Source organism: Molothrus ater, chromosome 6 (assembly GCF_012460135.2).
Source record: "Molothrus ater isolate BHLD 08-10-18 breed brown headed cowbird chromosome 6, BPBGC_Mater_1.1, whole genome shotgun sequence".
NCBI lineage: Eukaryota > Metazoa > Chordata > Aves > Passeriformes > Icteridae > Molothrus > Molothrus ater.
The window spans coordinates 37,662,705-37,679,273 of record NC_050483.2 but is presented as its reverse complement, the minus strand read 5'-3'; the positions used below and the strand labels follow the sequence as shown (position 1 = coordinate 37,679,273).

Here is a 16,569-nt window from a genome sequence, read left to right as displayed (position 1 = left end):
TTCCTCTTACTTTTACTAGAGCACTAAGCTTGTAACCAAATTGTATGCAAACTTTCCTTGTTGCCCTTGTTCACACTAAAAAGAATTTCACACTGATTGAGAAATGACCACTTCACCTTCTAAAAGTTTTAGTCTTTTACTAACCTCAGGTCTGCATGAAGCACTAACACTGGTTCTGGGATTAAGGTAACTAATGATAGAGACAGTTGTTGAATGAGTAACACTTTATTGTGTTGACCTTTGTTTCTCAGCATGAACAAGTAGTACTGGATGGCAGTGGTGTGTTTTGTACTGTCTTTCATTGATGTTGTAAGACATTCTGCAGTGATAACCTAGGAGAGATGGAGAAGAAGAATGTGTAACACTTGAAATCCCCTGTTCAGAAAAATCTTATTTAATGATAATCAAAGTGCTTCCATGGAAAAACTTGTAAATCTAAATGAAATAAATTTTGTAAGAATAGTTTGACAAGTTGTTATCTGAAAATTTGTTTCTCACTTCCAAAATATATACAGAAATTAATTATGAATTATAATCTTTTTATTATCAATTAAGAATTATGATAGGACTACAGAAAGAATGACTGAGAGATGTTAAAATGTTGAGGCTCCTTTACTTTAAAATACAAACAATAACTAGAAATGAGGTGCAGTTTCAAACTATAAAAAGTGGTATAATTATGCTAACAGAAATAGTTGAGACCAAAGGCAAACAAAATTAAAAGTAAGTAATTTAATTAAAGCAGTATCAAAATTAGTAACATAATTTAAAGTATGAAAACATTTGAATAAGAAAAATCTGTAACTAGAAATATTAAAACCAAACAAACATTAAAAACAATAACGAGATATACCAGTCCTTGCCACATTTCCTGTCAAGGGACCTAGTGAATATTCAGCACCAGACACTTTTGTATGGCTAGTATATATTCTATATTCTAGTGCACTTGTTGAAGTTCTGCCCATTCATTTTAAGAGTCTCATTCCAAGCCAAGTTGTTCTGCCCTCTTCCTCTAATTCATTCTTTCAGGGTGAAGCAAGACTGCTTTTCTGCTAGTCTGGGGCCTCAGAGTACACTTCAGTACAGCGGCAATTCCTGTATTCTTTTAAAATTGGTATTCTCTAGCATGATCTGAAAGGAGATTATGATTTTTAGAAACTTGGCTTTAACTTAACCTTTCTATCAAAGTTAATAATCTTCTGTAGGAATCTCATTAATAGGAGCTTGTGATGTGTTTCACATCTGCACACAAGCATGTGTGTGTCTGCCTACCATGAAACATGATGTCCTGTCCTGGGAGCCACATTCTTCTGGACCTTGCACTGTGCAGTGGAAGTGACCGAGACATCAGTGTCAGGAGCAGCCAGAGCTTCCTAGGACAGACGTGCAGCACAGTGTGACCCAGCCTGGCCCCACCTCTGTCTGACTGAGCTTGCATTTCAGCCAAGAGAAGCTGGGGATGCTCTGGCAGTCCTGCTTGCAGCCTGATCCCTGTTCCATCCCTGCTCCTGGAACTCTGATACTCAGCTCCAGCACAGAGTGCCTGGAGCAGCACTGAACCGTCTGCCCCCAAGCTGACTCTAGAGGGCACAAACCCTAAAGCCTGAGGCAGGTATAAAATAACACTGCCAGAAAGGTCACCCCAGGGCTTGGGGTCAGCCTGGAAACCACTGGTTTCCAGTTCTAGCAGAGACAGACCTGTGAGCTACATTGCTGCAGATGACCCAAATTTCTGAGGGACTGTGATCCCAAAGAAGAGTTCACCAGCAGTGCTATTGAAAAAATAGATACCCCTAAATTTCCAGGGGCCCTGCAACAGGTGGATTTCCTAAAAGAGGTGCAGAGCACTGAACTGTGCCAGGATTACACACAGGAGTGGTGCTGGAGTCCTGCCTGGGAATCCACAAGCATTTATCACCCTCAAGGTGACTCAGACAAAACCTTGCAGGCTCCCAGCCAGATGTCCATGTCATCTGAAAATTTCTAACCAGCTTCTAAGAATACATCACATTTTTTAAATACAAAATATTTCATTTATGTATGGGGCTTCTTTTAATAAGAAGTTATTGACCAGAAGAACCTAAGAAAAAAAAAACCCACATTTTAGATATTATAGATATAATTATTTTATTGGATCATGATCTCAGTGATTACAACTTCTGAATATGTTTAATTTTATAAAGTACTCTCCTTTTTTTGAAAATACATTTTTTCATCTAAGAAAGATCTTGGAAACTATGAGTCTGCTACAGCCCATCACCAGTTGTTACCATTTTGTTGTTGTTGTGATCCCATTGGCCATTTTTTTTCCATCTGAGCTATGAGAATAAGAGCAAATAGAGAACACGCCGTTCGGTAACAAACTGTGTTTTCTCAGATGGACTTATTTTATCAAAGGCTTAGACATCAGCAAAAGCTGTTTCCTTTTTTATTGTGACTGCTCTTCAGTACAATGTGATTGTGGCAGCTGCCGTTTTATCTAGAAGCTTAGTTTGCCCTGTCAAAATATCTGACAAGTCCACCTTCCCATGTGTAGGAACCTGACTAGTGTAATGAATGTGTACGTTTAAAGAAATTGAGAGTTACCTGTACTTCATCACAGAATGCAATTTAGTTGCCTCTGTGTTTTTTACCTTGTGCTGTTTCTGTTACATTGAGTAACTGGAAATACTCTGCTAAATAGGGTAACACGTCTTATGCAGATATTGAGTGAACCAGATCTCTGTGACAACAGAATAGGTTGAAGGAACTGTCAATGATAAGCTCAATTATATTGAAGGGCATATTGACCTCATGATGCTAAGATTCTGATCTTTTAAAAGTACTCATGTCTTAGGTTCCTTTTTCTGTCTTCTTTTGTTCCCTTTCTTCCTACTAAGACTAGCACCTTATTACAGTACATTTCTGAAGAGGCCCCTCTACATTCATCATAGTATATTCCTAGCATCAGACTTTTTGGTCCCAACAATCATTCCTGCATTTTCAAGCCTGCACGCAGAACAGTTCTCCTGCCCCACTCTCAGAGTAAGACTAAGTGGGTTGTCACCGTACAGTCAGGGAAGCAGGGGAATGTAAAGGTAATGATGCTTTCAGCCTTGCACAATTAAACATCTAGTTCAACAGCTTGTATTTTCTACTACTCCTTCCTTGCTATGAAACATTGAAACTAATAACCTTTTTGGCCCTGTATCACCCCTTCACAGGTGAGAATGATAGTGATTTTGTCACTGTAGAAGGATCTGAGTCACACTTGGTGCTGGTGGTTTGTAATTGGAAGTGAAGCTGAAATACAGAAGGGAGGGCTCTTTGTCTAGAAGGGTTGGAAGAACTTCTCATTAGCCTTCCTCCAGTACATACTTAGGATATTTCTTTTTCATTCCAAATCAGAGCAAAACCTCAAAACTTAGTGACTTTTTCCAGAGAATTCATATTGGAATGGCTGAAGCTGAAACCTTATGCACTTCTGAACTATTGTGTTGTCATCTTATTGCAAAAGTTCCATACCTTCTTGGTCATTGCTCACAGGCAGCTCCTCACAGCACAGACACCTTCTTCTTCACAGTACAGCCAACAAACTCCAATTCTTCCCTCACCCAGCTAACCCACTCTTTTGTAGCACTCTTCTTCTTATTGGACACAGCTGTGGCCTATTAAGGGCAGGCCTGTTCCTAATCATTGATGGTTAGTGCAGCTGCAACTCCTCAGGTGTGAGACTACCTTCTGCACTATCTTTATTTTCTTACATTTCTATCCCCCCACACTATTGTCCTAAAGTCAACCACTTGGGTGAAGGTACACTCAGCACTTTGAGATAGTAAATTCAGTGTGGACTGCTAGAAACCCAAACAGATCAACTTTCTACATTTAATGAAATGGGTCTACTGAAAAAAATAGTATGATTTGTTCAATTAAAAAGCATCCCATGCATACACGCAAGGGGACAAAAAATTTTAATCCTGACATTTTCTAGTTTTTTAATTTTTTTACTTTATTTTCTTGTGACATTTGCCTTGTGTAATTACTTCCATTTTTGTTTTAAAGTATAGGGCAAAACAGAATTTCTAAAACACTGATTAACAGCCCCAGGATACATAAGCAAACTGCAACCTCTAGAATGACCACCTCCTGCAGACTGAAATAGGACATTAGTTTGTAGGAATGGTAAGCTCTCTTAGCTCTGCCTCAGTCTCCACTAGTGGAAAGACTGAGAATTTAGCTAGAGGGTTTCTCTGGTTTTTGGCAGAGAGAAATAGGCTTACCTTACACACATAGTTCCAGCTAGGTTCTGAAGAGCATTCTTCACTGGACAAGGTCTTGGCTGATGTTTTGCCAGAAACTTAATCTTATTTTGCTGTCTTCTTTCTCATGCGTCTTAGTTCTCTCTCTTCTACCCAGTTCTGGTCTCCCAGGTCTTTAGACCATCTCACCTTTTTGCCTTGCTTTGCAGCTGCTTTTGCAGTCTTTCTACATCTGCTTCTCTCTTCCTTTCCTCATTTCACAAAATCACTGAAAGACATAATTGACTTGATTCTAGCAAGGCTGCTAAGCATGATGGACAACTTGGCCAGATTTGGACTGAAATACATAAGAGCGGCAAAGGGCACAAGCTGTACAAAAATGATTGCCCTCTTCCTTTAAGGTCAGGTGGGACATGCTGAAGTATCTCAGAAGACCATCAAAATTTACCAAAATGCACAAATTATTTTCCCCTATGGTCACTCACAGACATAGCACTTGGGGCAGTGCTGATCCAGACAATGAGGTGTGATAAAGCCAGAAGAACTGAGAGTAGTCTTACCACGCAGCACTTTCAGGCTTCTCCTTTGAAAGTCTGAACTGATGTGCAAGATTAGTCATGGCAGTGCATGTCTTCTGATACCTCCAGATTCCTCCTGCTCACCTCACTTCTAATTTAGTCTGTGTGTAGTTAGGATTCCATTTTAGATTTGAATATTGATTTCTGAGTCAAATAACTAACATACTATCATTAGAAGATACTAAATTTTTCAAATGGACTTTGAAAATGTCGCATTTCGACTTTGTTGACCCACCTCCTTGTTCAGAAGCAATTGAAATGGCTTTGCATTATGGCCCCAAAATATCATAGCTGATCAAGCTATGGTATTTGTCACTTGTCAAATCTAAGAGGAGAAAAATATGGAACACTTCCTGATGTTTTCTGCCTCTTAAAAATCCAAAGACATTTGCTTTGTTTATTTTTTAGCTCTTTCTGACTCCACATCATTTGTCCATAAAGCCTTCCTATATAACCCTATTTTTATATTTTGGATAACTAAATATATTGTTGTTATGGTTTAAGAATGGTACTTTCTAATTCAGTATTCCCACCGAGACCACTCCAAATCATATGCTGGTAGGTCACTCCCCCTTAGCAGGCTGGAGAGGAGAACTGGAGACATTAAAGGCACAGGTTGAGATAACAATTTACTGGAAACAGCAATAAGATAGGAAAATGAACAGCAGCAACAACAACATCAATACCAATGACAGAAGGTACAAGAAAGAGGCAAACAATTCTCATGGACACAGACACACCGCATTCCTGACAATATCCAACTGCTCCTTCTGCCATGCTACACAGATCTGTACACAGATCTGGAAGTGAGCCCTTCCCCCATCCCTGGCAAATGACACAAAGTTGCATAGAATAACCTATGTGTCCTGGCCGTGCTGCCTTCTGGCTGCTGCAGAAATCAACCCTGTCCTGGCCAGAGCCAGGACATTTTCCACCCCTTATTCTATACCATCTCCAGTATGCCCAGATCCTGCACCTTCTGACTATTACGTGTATCTTCATATCTACATAAACACGAGTGCCATTTCCATGGGCAATGACCATCCCTCCAAGGTGTCTGTTGACTTCCTTTAATTGATGACTGTGGGTTCAGTCCATCCTAGATATCTTCCAGGGCAGGAGGATTGGTGTGCTGTCACATGGTTGCAAGCTGCACCAGGAGCTCACAGTTGGAGCAGTTCATACTCACTCTCCACGGTAATTCTGGCATACAGTGGCAGTGCCATCAGCAGCCACTTCTATACAATTCAACATTTCAGACTGTTCCAACCCAAAAATCAAATTCCCTGGAGCTACACATTGTGTTTCCCTGTCCCAAGTGCACCCATGTCCTTGAGCAAAAACAATCCCATGGATGGGTTTGTCTTTGCTTGAGGCAGGATTAATCCAAACTGTCTTCCCTAACACATTTCTCATATGCTCCACAGGGTCTTTATATCCATCTGCAGTACATTGAGGTTTTGATTGGGCAGGGCAAGCAAGGTAGATCCTCTAGTATTAACTAACCAGGGGGCCTGTGCTAAATGCAGACCCCAGTGCTGAAGGTCTCACCACCCCATTGCTTTCAATGTGGTTTTTAGCAGTCCACTGTACCATTCCTAATTGCCAGAGACTGGTGCAGGATAGGGAATATGATGCCCCAGGTGTCTATGACGATATTTTTTAAATGAGTCCCATTGTCCAACTCTGTTCTTTTGGGGGTGCTATGTCACCACATGAGCTGTTTCCAGGATGGTGTTCTGGGCAGTGATGTGAGGCACAGGGTGTGTCCCAGCCATCCACTCTTGTCTCCATCATTGTCAGCACATGTCTAGGCAGATTTGTGGGAGTGCAATGTAATCAAACTGCCAGGCCTCCTCACATTTTTATTTCAACCCTCGTCCCCCACACCAGAGAGGCTTTACCCATTTAGCCTGACCAATTGCAGTGCATGATTCATGGTTTTGGATAACCTGGGATACAGTGTCCACTCCTCAATCACAAGCCCATCTGGATGTTGCATCTCTTCCCTGATGACCTGAGGTGTTAGGGGCCCACCAAGTCAGAAATCATTCACCCTTATGTTCCAGTCCAGATCCACCTGAGACACTTAAATCTTGGCAGCCCGATCCACCTGTCCGTTCTTGAACGTTCTTCAGTAGCCCAACTCCAACCCCCCCATGTAATCAGCTACCAGAAAATGAAGGATACGCTCTCCTCACTGATGGTTCCTAGCATTTTCTAGGGATACATCAAAAATGGAAGGATGACATGTGGAGTCCTACATGGCAAGTCACAGAAGCTATTGAGGGACAAGGTAGATCAAGTCAGAGTGCAGAGCTGAAGGCCATCCAGCTGGCCTCAGGTGAATGAGAGGAATGGCCTCTACACTGACTCATGCATGGTGGCAAATGCTCTGTGGCTACAACAGTGTAAAAATGGTGATTGGCAGTGCAGAAGGAAACCATCTGAGCCACTGAACTGTGGCAAGACATCGCTGCCTGGGTAGGGAAGTTGGCTGTAAAAGTACATCATGTAGATGCACACACATCTTCTGTATTGCACCTCTCTGGAGCTGCCACAGCATTCTCCTTGCAAATATTCTGTCACTTTATCAGGCTTGTGTAGGTGAACTGCTAAATCATTGGAGAAGAGAATTTCCCCAAAAACTGGCCCATTCTCTCCCATATTCTATGCTACTCATGACCATCTACCCTCAGGGCAGATTTCTGAATGACCTCCCGAGAAATCTCTGTCCTGACTCTAAATATGGTATAGACTGCACTGAGGAGAAGTGTCAGACTTAGCAACAAAAATATGCTTTCCTTAACATCCAGCAGGAATTTAAAATCCTCAAAAGCTGTTTTAAGAGGTCTGAAGGAGGAAAAGGGGGTGAAAAGCTGGGAAAATCATCTTCCCCGTTTCCCCCCACAGACTAGATGTGATTATTAATGGGCCCCCAGAGCTAGTGCCTGAGTAAGGATAGAAGGGAAACACTGCATACACATCCCAAATGACCTTCATTGCCCTTTATTTTACCATGTCATAAACTGATACTCCATAGTACAGCAACAAAGCAATCCTAATCCCTCTCCCTGCTCTGAAAAAGAGCACCATTATGAGCACATAGTGGATATACAAAAACATGTACAGTGTTAGTGGATATACAAAAACATGTACAGTGTTAGGTACCACACCCACACGAGCAGACCAAGCAACATTGCGACCAGTAGGTTTGGACCTAATGCAACAAATCAGATCAGATTAGATCAAATTTGTTTTCAACTCGCTCTGGACAGAACTGTTGTTGTCTCAACCCTTGGTGCCTCACACTGGGCACCAAAGAAGGCTGTTGTGTTTTAGGAATGGTATTCTCCAATTCCATGTTCACACTGTAACCATGTGCTGCTCCAAACCATGTGCTGCTCTATCACTCCCCTTCTCCTGTGCAGGCTGGAGAGGAGAATTGCAGGCATAAAAGGTAAAGCTGAAGAGATAAGAACAATTTTTACTGGAAGCATCAATGAGATAAGAAAACATACAGTAACACCAACAGTGCTAGAGGGTACAAAAAAGAGGCCAACAGTTTGATGTAGGAGGCGAACCGCCCCACAGTAATACCCAACCACTCCCTCCACCACACTACACTGACCCAGAAGTGAGCCTTTCCCCAGAAAATGGCACAGGATGGTATAGAATAACCAGGTCCTAGCCATACCCCCTCCTGGCTACTGCAAAAATTACCCCATCCTGAACAGGACCAGGACAATTGTGGAGAGAGATAAAGATAATAGCAGTTTATACTGAAAAATTTAAAAACTCCAAAGGGGAAGCAAAATCTGCAAAATTTTTATATACCATATTTAAAATCCACATGTTTGTATGAGCGTATGTATGTATATATATGCTTATCTAAAATCCAAAGAAATTTAGTTACTAATTAATCTGTTAATTTCTGTCAGACTTTAAATCTATTTTAAGTGCTGTTGTTCTTCACTCTTCTGGTGTGGTATGTTCAGATGTGAAAATCACTTTACATGACTTCTGTTCTTCAATAGCTCTAAGTTTCTTTTTAAAAAATGTTGTTATATGTGAATTTGTGCTTCTGTCCACAGGAATTAGAAACAAAATTTTAAGCTATGACCGGAGTAATACTTTAATTGAAATAATGGGGCAGACTGAGGTTTTCTTTATCCAACAACCCATGATAAAATTTCACACTAGGGTTTAACCCTTCAATGCAGACTAGCTAGCTTAAAACTAGCTGCTTTTGCTTCATGATTTCAGGAGTATCATGTTAAGACTGGCTATAATTTTAATGTATTCAGAACTGTGAAAGAGCTGGAGAACAGAAGCCATATATCGAGTTGCCATTTGTTTTTCCTTATCAGTTGTGTGTATGTGTGTGAGTATTTACATGTTTTCACAATGTTAAGCAAGCATTTCAGACAGTGTTTAGGATGTATCTCAGTTACTATTAATAAGGTTGTTGGATCTGGATAATGTTATAGAATTCTTTTCTTTCTCTCTCCCTTCCTTTTTTTTCTTGTAATGCTTAGTTGGTAAGTATGATGCCATATTTCAGAGCTGTTGCTTCATTGCACATAACTAACTCATCACTCTCTTTAACCTGTAGCATGAGCAGCAATTGCATAATGAAATTCGAAATTCCGTTTTCTGTGCTCATCTGTTAATACCCTTCAATCTCTGCGGTTCGTGTCTCATGTCTCACACCTGTTATCTTTTATCTTTTCTCCTCCCCCTTCCTCACTTCTTTCCACTCCTCCTTCCTCATCACTTCTTCATTCTCAACAAAGAAAGAAATGCTGTGATATTTCTTCTCCTTCCAAAACCTCCACTAGAAAGCATTGGCCACATCAAGGTAAAGGGCAAAGGCTTGAAACGGAAGGTCTTTCACGCTAGCTGTGAATGGTATGCTGTGCAAAACAACAACGGTTATTTTCTATTCTCTAATTTCCACCATTTGAAATGCTTTAATTTCTTGTAAAATCAGAACAAGATAGAATTTCAGAAAATGCGAATGCATGCTTCCCTGCTTGCCTTTTTCTATAAGGCACAGTGAGTCAGGCATTATCATGCTTTTCCAGATTGTTTGGCAGTGAAGTACCTAGTTCATGAACAAAATTACTGTCACCAGCTGGGGAACAAATAACAGCCCTTTCTCTCCCCTGTCACTCTGATGGGTCATGTCAGTTTGAAGATAGAAAGTACTGTGCTCTTGCTCTGGAGCAGGCAGGTGAGGTACCAGGCAAGAACAGCCAGATTGCTAAATACCACAGGTTTATGACAATCTTTTAAATTTGCCCCTAGATTTCTTACCTTATGACCTCACTCGATTTTAGCGGAATCTTTCAAGATAAATCATGACCAGTTTTGAATGATTTTTCCACCCTTTATTTGTGAAATGTATACTGAGGCAGAGAGATCTTCAGTTCTGATTATTGCATTATTATTTTAAAGAATTACCAGTAATAGCATGATGTGGAAGAAATAGCAAGTGATTTCTGGCTTACTGCAGTCCACAGGGGTTTCCCCATTGACACCTGCAGGACCAGGCTTCTGTCTCTAAATTATATGGGTTAGAAGCCTTCAGAGGCAGCTGTGGTAGTTGAGTTCAATCACACTGTCAGTGGCTGTAAATGGCTAATGAAAATGCAGTTTAGTTTTATGGATGGGAGTTAATAGTATTAATTTTCTATAGCATGTGAAGGAGAATGTAACTTTGATTTCATATTTTCTCCTTTTCCTTTTGTATGTCTATGGAAGAAGATTTGGAGACAGGCTGTTTGTAGGAAAGAGCTCTGTCCCCTTGCAGTGAGGACTGTGGGGCCACTGGAGCATAGCTCTGGGCACTGGGCTAATGAATTACATATCATTGTCTCAAATTCATCTTGTTCCTTTTACAAAGAAACGTTAACATATAGTGCATCCAGTTAGTACAATCTGTTCAAGCTTCTGCCTTGTGGGCCCTGTAGGAATTTGCCTTTTGAAGCACAAACTAAAGTTGGTATGGGAGAAGATGTTTTGCTCTCTCAGTTGGCCCCCAATTCACTCCACCTCTTCAGCAGCATTCCTAGAGCTCCCTTCATGTGCAATGAGCTGTTAACCTTCATGTTCTCATTAAAGACTGGATTCTTCTGGGTTGTGGTTTGACTAATGATTCCCCATCCCTGCAAGGGAACTGGATCTGTTTGTTTTCCTGGTTAGCGGGAGAACATTGCCCACTTCAGTGCTGCCTCAATTGCTCAGAGCGAAGGGGTTCTGCAGTCCCATAGCTCAGTGGTTTCTGCAATCATCTTTTCTATAGGGGTGGATTTGTGGCAGTTGTTAATTCCATGAGCAATACCATCACCCACAGCTGATAAAGGGCTAGGAGATGCTGTGGCAGTGACAGCAGCACTGAAATTCCTGTCAGCCCCTTGCTAAGAGATCCCGTGCTGCGAGTGTGGAAGGCGGCACTGACGCCTCTGGTTCTTGCTGTCCTCTGCAGGCTTCTGCCCAGAGACTCAGCCGGGAGAAACTCCAGCAGCAGCAACAGCACAGGTGGATGGAACAGACTTAGCCTCTCCAATGTCTCCTCGGACTAGCAAGAGCCGCATGTCCATGAAGCTGCGCCGCTCCTCTGGCTCAGCCAACAAGTCCTAAGTGGCGAGATGAGATGCCTGCAGCTTTCTAGTGAAGAGCACTGGCCACCCTTCCCGCAGCCACTCACCGCCTTCTGGGGCTTTACTGCTCACGCCGTTCATTCAAGGATAACGTCTCAAATGTGTGTGCACCCATGCCCTGCATACTCCTTTTCTGTATGTTTATTTTAAACAGTGACACTGGAATTTTACTTTAATAATTTAGCTTTTTTTTTTTTTTTTCAAACTCCAGTCCGCCTTTTTTTTTCCTTTGCAGTGCAGTTTGTACCCTGCACCTTTTACCTACTTGGATGATTATGGATGATTAACTTTGGGTTTTAACTCTGGTTGATCTTGAGTCAACATGGAATTGGAGACTGCAGTTGGATTACACTATATTTATTGTGCCCCATTGCAATTTTCTCTGTAACAAAGAAAGAAATATGTACAATTTGAAAACGAATGTACAATTTTAAATTGAAGTTGCATTTGTAAAGTCTTTGTCAGATGTCACAATGTTAATGCACAAGATGTGTACAGATTATTTATGTTGAGGATAAAATAGTTCAATGGCGTTTCAAATATCACAGAATCCAAATGAAATAATTTGCTCATAGCACCCTTTCATCATAAAGCGATGTATCATTTCTTAATTCTGCAGGTAATCTATGCCAGAAAAAAAAATCACCGCTCTGAAATTCTATTTATGCTCGGCTTCCAAATATTTTTATAGTGTTTGCTTTTCCAAGTGGTGTCAATAGTAAATGCCATTGAGTTTCATGAGTTTTAGCCATTATCATTACGCTGTTTCATCTAGATGTATATTCTTTTTTCTTACATTTAAAAAAAATTAAAAACAAACACTTTCCTGATAGAAACTCATTGCTGTGATGATGGGTACTAGGGAAGAAAAGGGAACATGCTCCGGGAGCCTGGCCTGAAATGCTAATAATTTCAACCTTGTAAGCGCAGATTAGTACATGAGTTCCACCCATCCAGAGGTATTTTCCTACAGAAAATTAAATGCTCACATTTTGAGTCTAGTAAACAACAAAATGCTGTTAACAAAATGTAGCATGGCATCGGTACTAACTGCATGTGTAAATATATGGGCAACAATAAAAAAAGAAATTATGCATTGTCATTCATGTAGTACCTACAAATTTGTAATGGTTGAAGAGAAGACATGTTATTTAATAATCCAATAAAATTATTCTTACCACCTTTTGTATATTAGTTATTTACCTCACTGATTTAGTCCAATTTATAGAATAATTGTGTATTACATGCACATGAAACAGTTAAATGCAATACACAGCTTAGTTTTCCTTTGTATTAAAAAAGCACGCACAAGTTCTCAAGAATGCCCAACTGAAAACTTTTCCCCAGATCTAGTAAATACATTGCATGGAGCTCTGCAGGTAATACAAAACATAGGCTGTTCCCTCTGGCAGGCTGGTTGTTCAGGTGCCAATTGTAGGAGCAGTTAACAATCATCACATTTGTGTGGTCTGCAGCCCTTCATCTTTGACTACACAAGGAGAGAAAGAGGAACCATGATTTAAAAAAACAAAAAACTAGTGACTTTCTCCAGGGGCAAACTCATTTAATTCCATAAACAGGCATTTTTACCTAAGTCTCTGTTGTCAACAAACGACAGAAAAATGCACAACTTAAATTAACATGCTTTATTTTTGGCATATTAGTGAGTTGCAAGTTTAGCCTCCTTTGTCAGAAAGCAGATCTTGGCTGCATTAGCTTATATTGTATTAATTCATTTTTCCAGGTTCTGGAACTAAAATGACAAAGTCTGTGAAGCACATTTAACATAAAGCACTTATCGCTTGCTCACAGCCTTTGGGCATGATACATCTTTTGTTGTGTGTAGCAAAATATAAAACTACAGAAATAATTGCTTTAGAGGATGCTAATCGAGAGATTGAAATATTTTGCATGCTCATGTCAGAGAGAGTGTTAGAACAAAGACTACAACAGGGATCAATTTGGTTCTTCAGAAGTCACCAGCTGACCCACTTTGCCCTGCTGAATTCAAGAAAGGCATGAGCTTTCTTTTAAATCTTTTATTGAATTTTCTTGCCCTTATTTTTAGTCTCATCTACTACCACATTTAGAAACAAGCACTCATGGAAAAAATAAATAAGTAAATAAATAAACAAACAAATAAATACTGGCTGAAGTGTCAGTAGCTGGTAAATTCAACAGCATTTCAAAGCATTTATTTGGTCAGAGCACTGTCAAAGCCAGGGAACACACACCGCGGGTTACTTTGCTAAAGGTAGGTGTCGTTAGGGAGAAGGAAGGTAGCCTATCACCTGTGCTTTAGCAACATGTCTAAAGACTGCTTCATGTCCTAATTTCAGCTGCTCACAGGACTTGGAGGAGCTCACATCAAAAGCGTAGCTCACAGGGGAGAGAGGTCGGAGGGCGCCTGGAAAGGCGAGCCGCACACACGGTGCTTTCCGCCTGCCCGCGATGCAGGGCCCGGCAGGGCCACACGCTGCCCACCCAGCCCAGCCCGGTGGGACCGACCTGCCCTCCTGGCTGCTCTCCGTGCCGCACTAACGAGCCACGAACGGAGCGGAGCAGCTCTGGGAACGGGCAGCTGCCGGAGACGTGTGTTTTGCCTACCACACAGTTGCTAGAGTACAGAGACACAGCAGGAGATGCGTACTTAGCTATAGAAAATCAACACCTCGTATTTCAATTAAGCAGACAGCACGATTAATTTCCCATACGTTTTGCTAGCTATTATGTGACTTGACACTGACTTAATATGAACATTTACCTTCTCAGCTACCTTAGAGTACACCACGAATGCTGAAGCTCGGGGGCTAAGGCTATGAAAACAAGGTCACTAGATCAGGCTCCTTTTCTCACGAAAAATAATTCTTCTCTTTAGACACCCTATATACAACCGTAATTCTCTGCGTCGTTACGGAAGATACTGGCGGTACTGGCGGTGGGCCGCCACTCGACGCCTCGGCACTGCGCGCCTCCCGGCAGATGCTGGCGGGGCTTCTCGCCTGTTGCCGCCGTCCCCCGGCCGCCACGGTGGCTGGGGAGCTGCGGGGCGCTCCCTCCGCTGCGGGGCTCGGCGTGAGCGCTGCCGGCAGTGCGGCCCGTGGCCGAACACGCCGCCGTGCCGGCCGGGCGCGCGTCGCTACCCACCGGCCGGGAGTCACCGGGCGGCCCCTCCGACGTCGTAGCCGTGAGAGCCGCGACTTTCCATAGGAATTACAGCGTGGCCAGGGCTCGCTCGGCTAGCCCGGGCTCTCGGAGCAGTCCCACCGGGGCGGCCGCGGGCCTAGCAGCCCGGCCGGACGGGCACCTGGAGCAGCAGGACCTGCCTGCTCTCCGGCGGGTGGCACTTGCTGGCGTGCCGCGCCAGCCCGGGCGCGCTGAAGAAGGTGGCGGGGCAGTGTTTGCAGGGGAAGCCCTGCCGCTCGCCGCCCGCCGCGCCGCTCTCGGGGACCCCGGCGGGAGGCGGCGGCGGCGGCGGCAGCAGCAGCTCCTCCCGCACGGCGTGCCACAGCCGGTGCTTGTCCCTGATGTCCGCCGAGGGGAAGCGAGCGCCGCAGAGATGGCAGGCGAAGGTGAGGGGCCCGCGCTCCGGCGGGCCGAAGGCGGCGGGCCGCGCTGCCCCGTGGGTGCCCAGGTGCTTGCGGAGGTAAGCCTGCCGCCGGAACCGCTTCTGGCAGCACGGGCAGGCGAACGCCTCCCCGCCGGGGCCGGCGCCCGGACCGGGAGCGCCGCCGTGAGCTGGGCCTGGGCTGGAGCCGGGGGCGGCCGGGGCGCCGCCGGCGCTGTCCGCGCCGCCGCGGTGCTGACGGGTCCCCGGCGGTGGCTGGGGCGCGGCGGGGCCGCGGGGCCGCCGCTCGGGGCTGTTCTCTTTGCCCGGAGGGGCGGAGGCGGCGCCTTCGGCGCTGGGGCCGGGACGCGGCTTGTGCCAGCGGCGGTGCGAGGCCAGGTTGGCGGGACAGCTGAAGATCTTGTGGCACTCGGGGCAGCGGTACTCGACGCGCACGATGCGGGAGCAGCGGTGCTGGGCCAGCGCCAGCGGGTCCGCGTACTGCTCTTTGCACAGCTGGCAGATGAACTCGCCCAGCGGCGTGCGCCCCGCCGGCGGCCCCGGCCGGCCCTCGGGCCCCTCCTCTTTGATGCGCAGCCCCAGCACGGGCGAGGTGGTCACCTCGTCGGCGAAGCTCAGCTTCCGCGTGGCCTTGCCCTTCTTGGCCGGCGCCTTGGCCCGGGACGGCCGCTTCAGCGCGGGCACCGACGGCAGCGGCGGGGCGGGCAGCGGAGTGCGCGGCTGCAGCAGCAGCTTCTCGGCGGGCGGGAAGGAGGCGGCCAGGGGGAAGGACTCGGCGGAGGCGGGGGAGCTGAGGCACCGCTCGAAGAGAGCCGCCCGCGGCCCCGCCGCGCTGCACGGCCCCGTCGCCCCCCAGGCTGCCGGAGCCTCCGGCGGGGTGAGCCCGGGGCCGCCGCAGCCGCCGCCGGGGGGCCACGTCGCGGGGCAAGCGGCGACGGCTCCCTCCTCCTCCTCGCCCTTCTCCTCCTCCGCTCCCTGTCTAGCGGCGGGGCCGTTCTCGCCGGCGGGCGGCGGAGGCGGCGGGGTGGGCGGAGGGTCCCGGTCAGGGTCCCGCTCCCGCGGGCGTGCCCGGTAGGAGCCGCCGGGTCTCCGGCTGCGCTTGACGAGGAAGCCGCGCGGCATGGCGGGGCGGTCGGTGCGGGGCAGCGGGAGCGCGGCGCGGCCCGCAGCCCGCCCGGCCTTTATACCCCCGGCGCCCGCTCCCGCCCGGGCGTCATCCTCCCTCCGGCGGCAGCGGCCAATGAGGAGTTGGGGCCGGCGCTGGCGGCGGGGCCGGAGCGGGCCGGGGCTGCCGCCGCGGGGACGGGCGGGTGTCTCGGGGAGCGCAGCCCGGAGCCCTGCGAGACTGAGGGAGGCGTGGGGCCGGAATGGCTCCCAGGTGGGAGAGACCCCGAGCTGGGTCACGGGCGCTGCCGCCTCGGCCGAGAGGCCCGACGGGGCTCTAGCAGGAGCGTCTGTCGTGGGTGTTCGTGCGGTGCCTTCATCCGCTGCCGGGGCCGCACGGACCGCACGGCGCATCC

The 16,569-nt window shown here is 45.9% G+C and overlaps 2 protein-coding genes across 15 annotated transcripts in view; one reads left to right on the top strand and one right to left on the bottom strand.

Annotated features, from left to right (window-relative positions):
* RALGAPA1 (Ral GTPase activating protein catalytic subunit alpha 1) overlaps nt 1–12,661 on the top strand; it is a 132,373-nt gene extending 119,712 nt beyond the window's left edge. For 4 of the 14 annotated variants that reach the window (XM_036384012.2, XM_036384002.2, XM_036384008.2 and 1 more), the window contains 2 exons: nt 9,613–9,727; nt 11,307–12,661. In XM_036384012.2, the coding sequence (XP_036239905.1) occupies nt 9,613–9,727; nt 11,307–11,403 (212 nt within the window). In that variant the 3' untranslated portion in view covers nt 11,404–12,661. Of the gene's footprint in view, nt 1–149; nt 9,728–11,306 lie in introns of those variants that run through there. The other 10 variants (XM_036384014.2, XM_036384011.2, XM_036383999.2 and 7 more) reach the window with 8 other exon arrangements.
* Nucleotides 11,823–16,181, bottom strand: INSM2 (INSM transcriptional repressor 2). Its single transcript, XM_036384265.1, has one exon. The coding sequence runs from the start codon at nt 16,169–16,171 to the stop codon at nt 14,765–14,767; it is 1,407 nt and encodes a 468-aa protein (XP_036240158.1). The 5' UTR covers nt 16,172–16,181; the 3' UTR covers nt 11,823–14,764.
* Between the last annotated feature and the right edge of the window lie 388 nt (nt 16,182–16,569).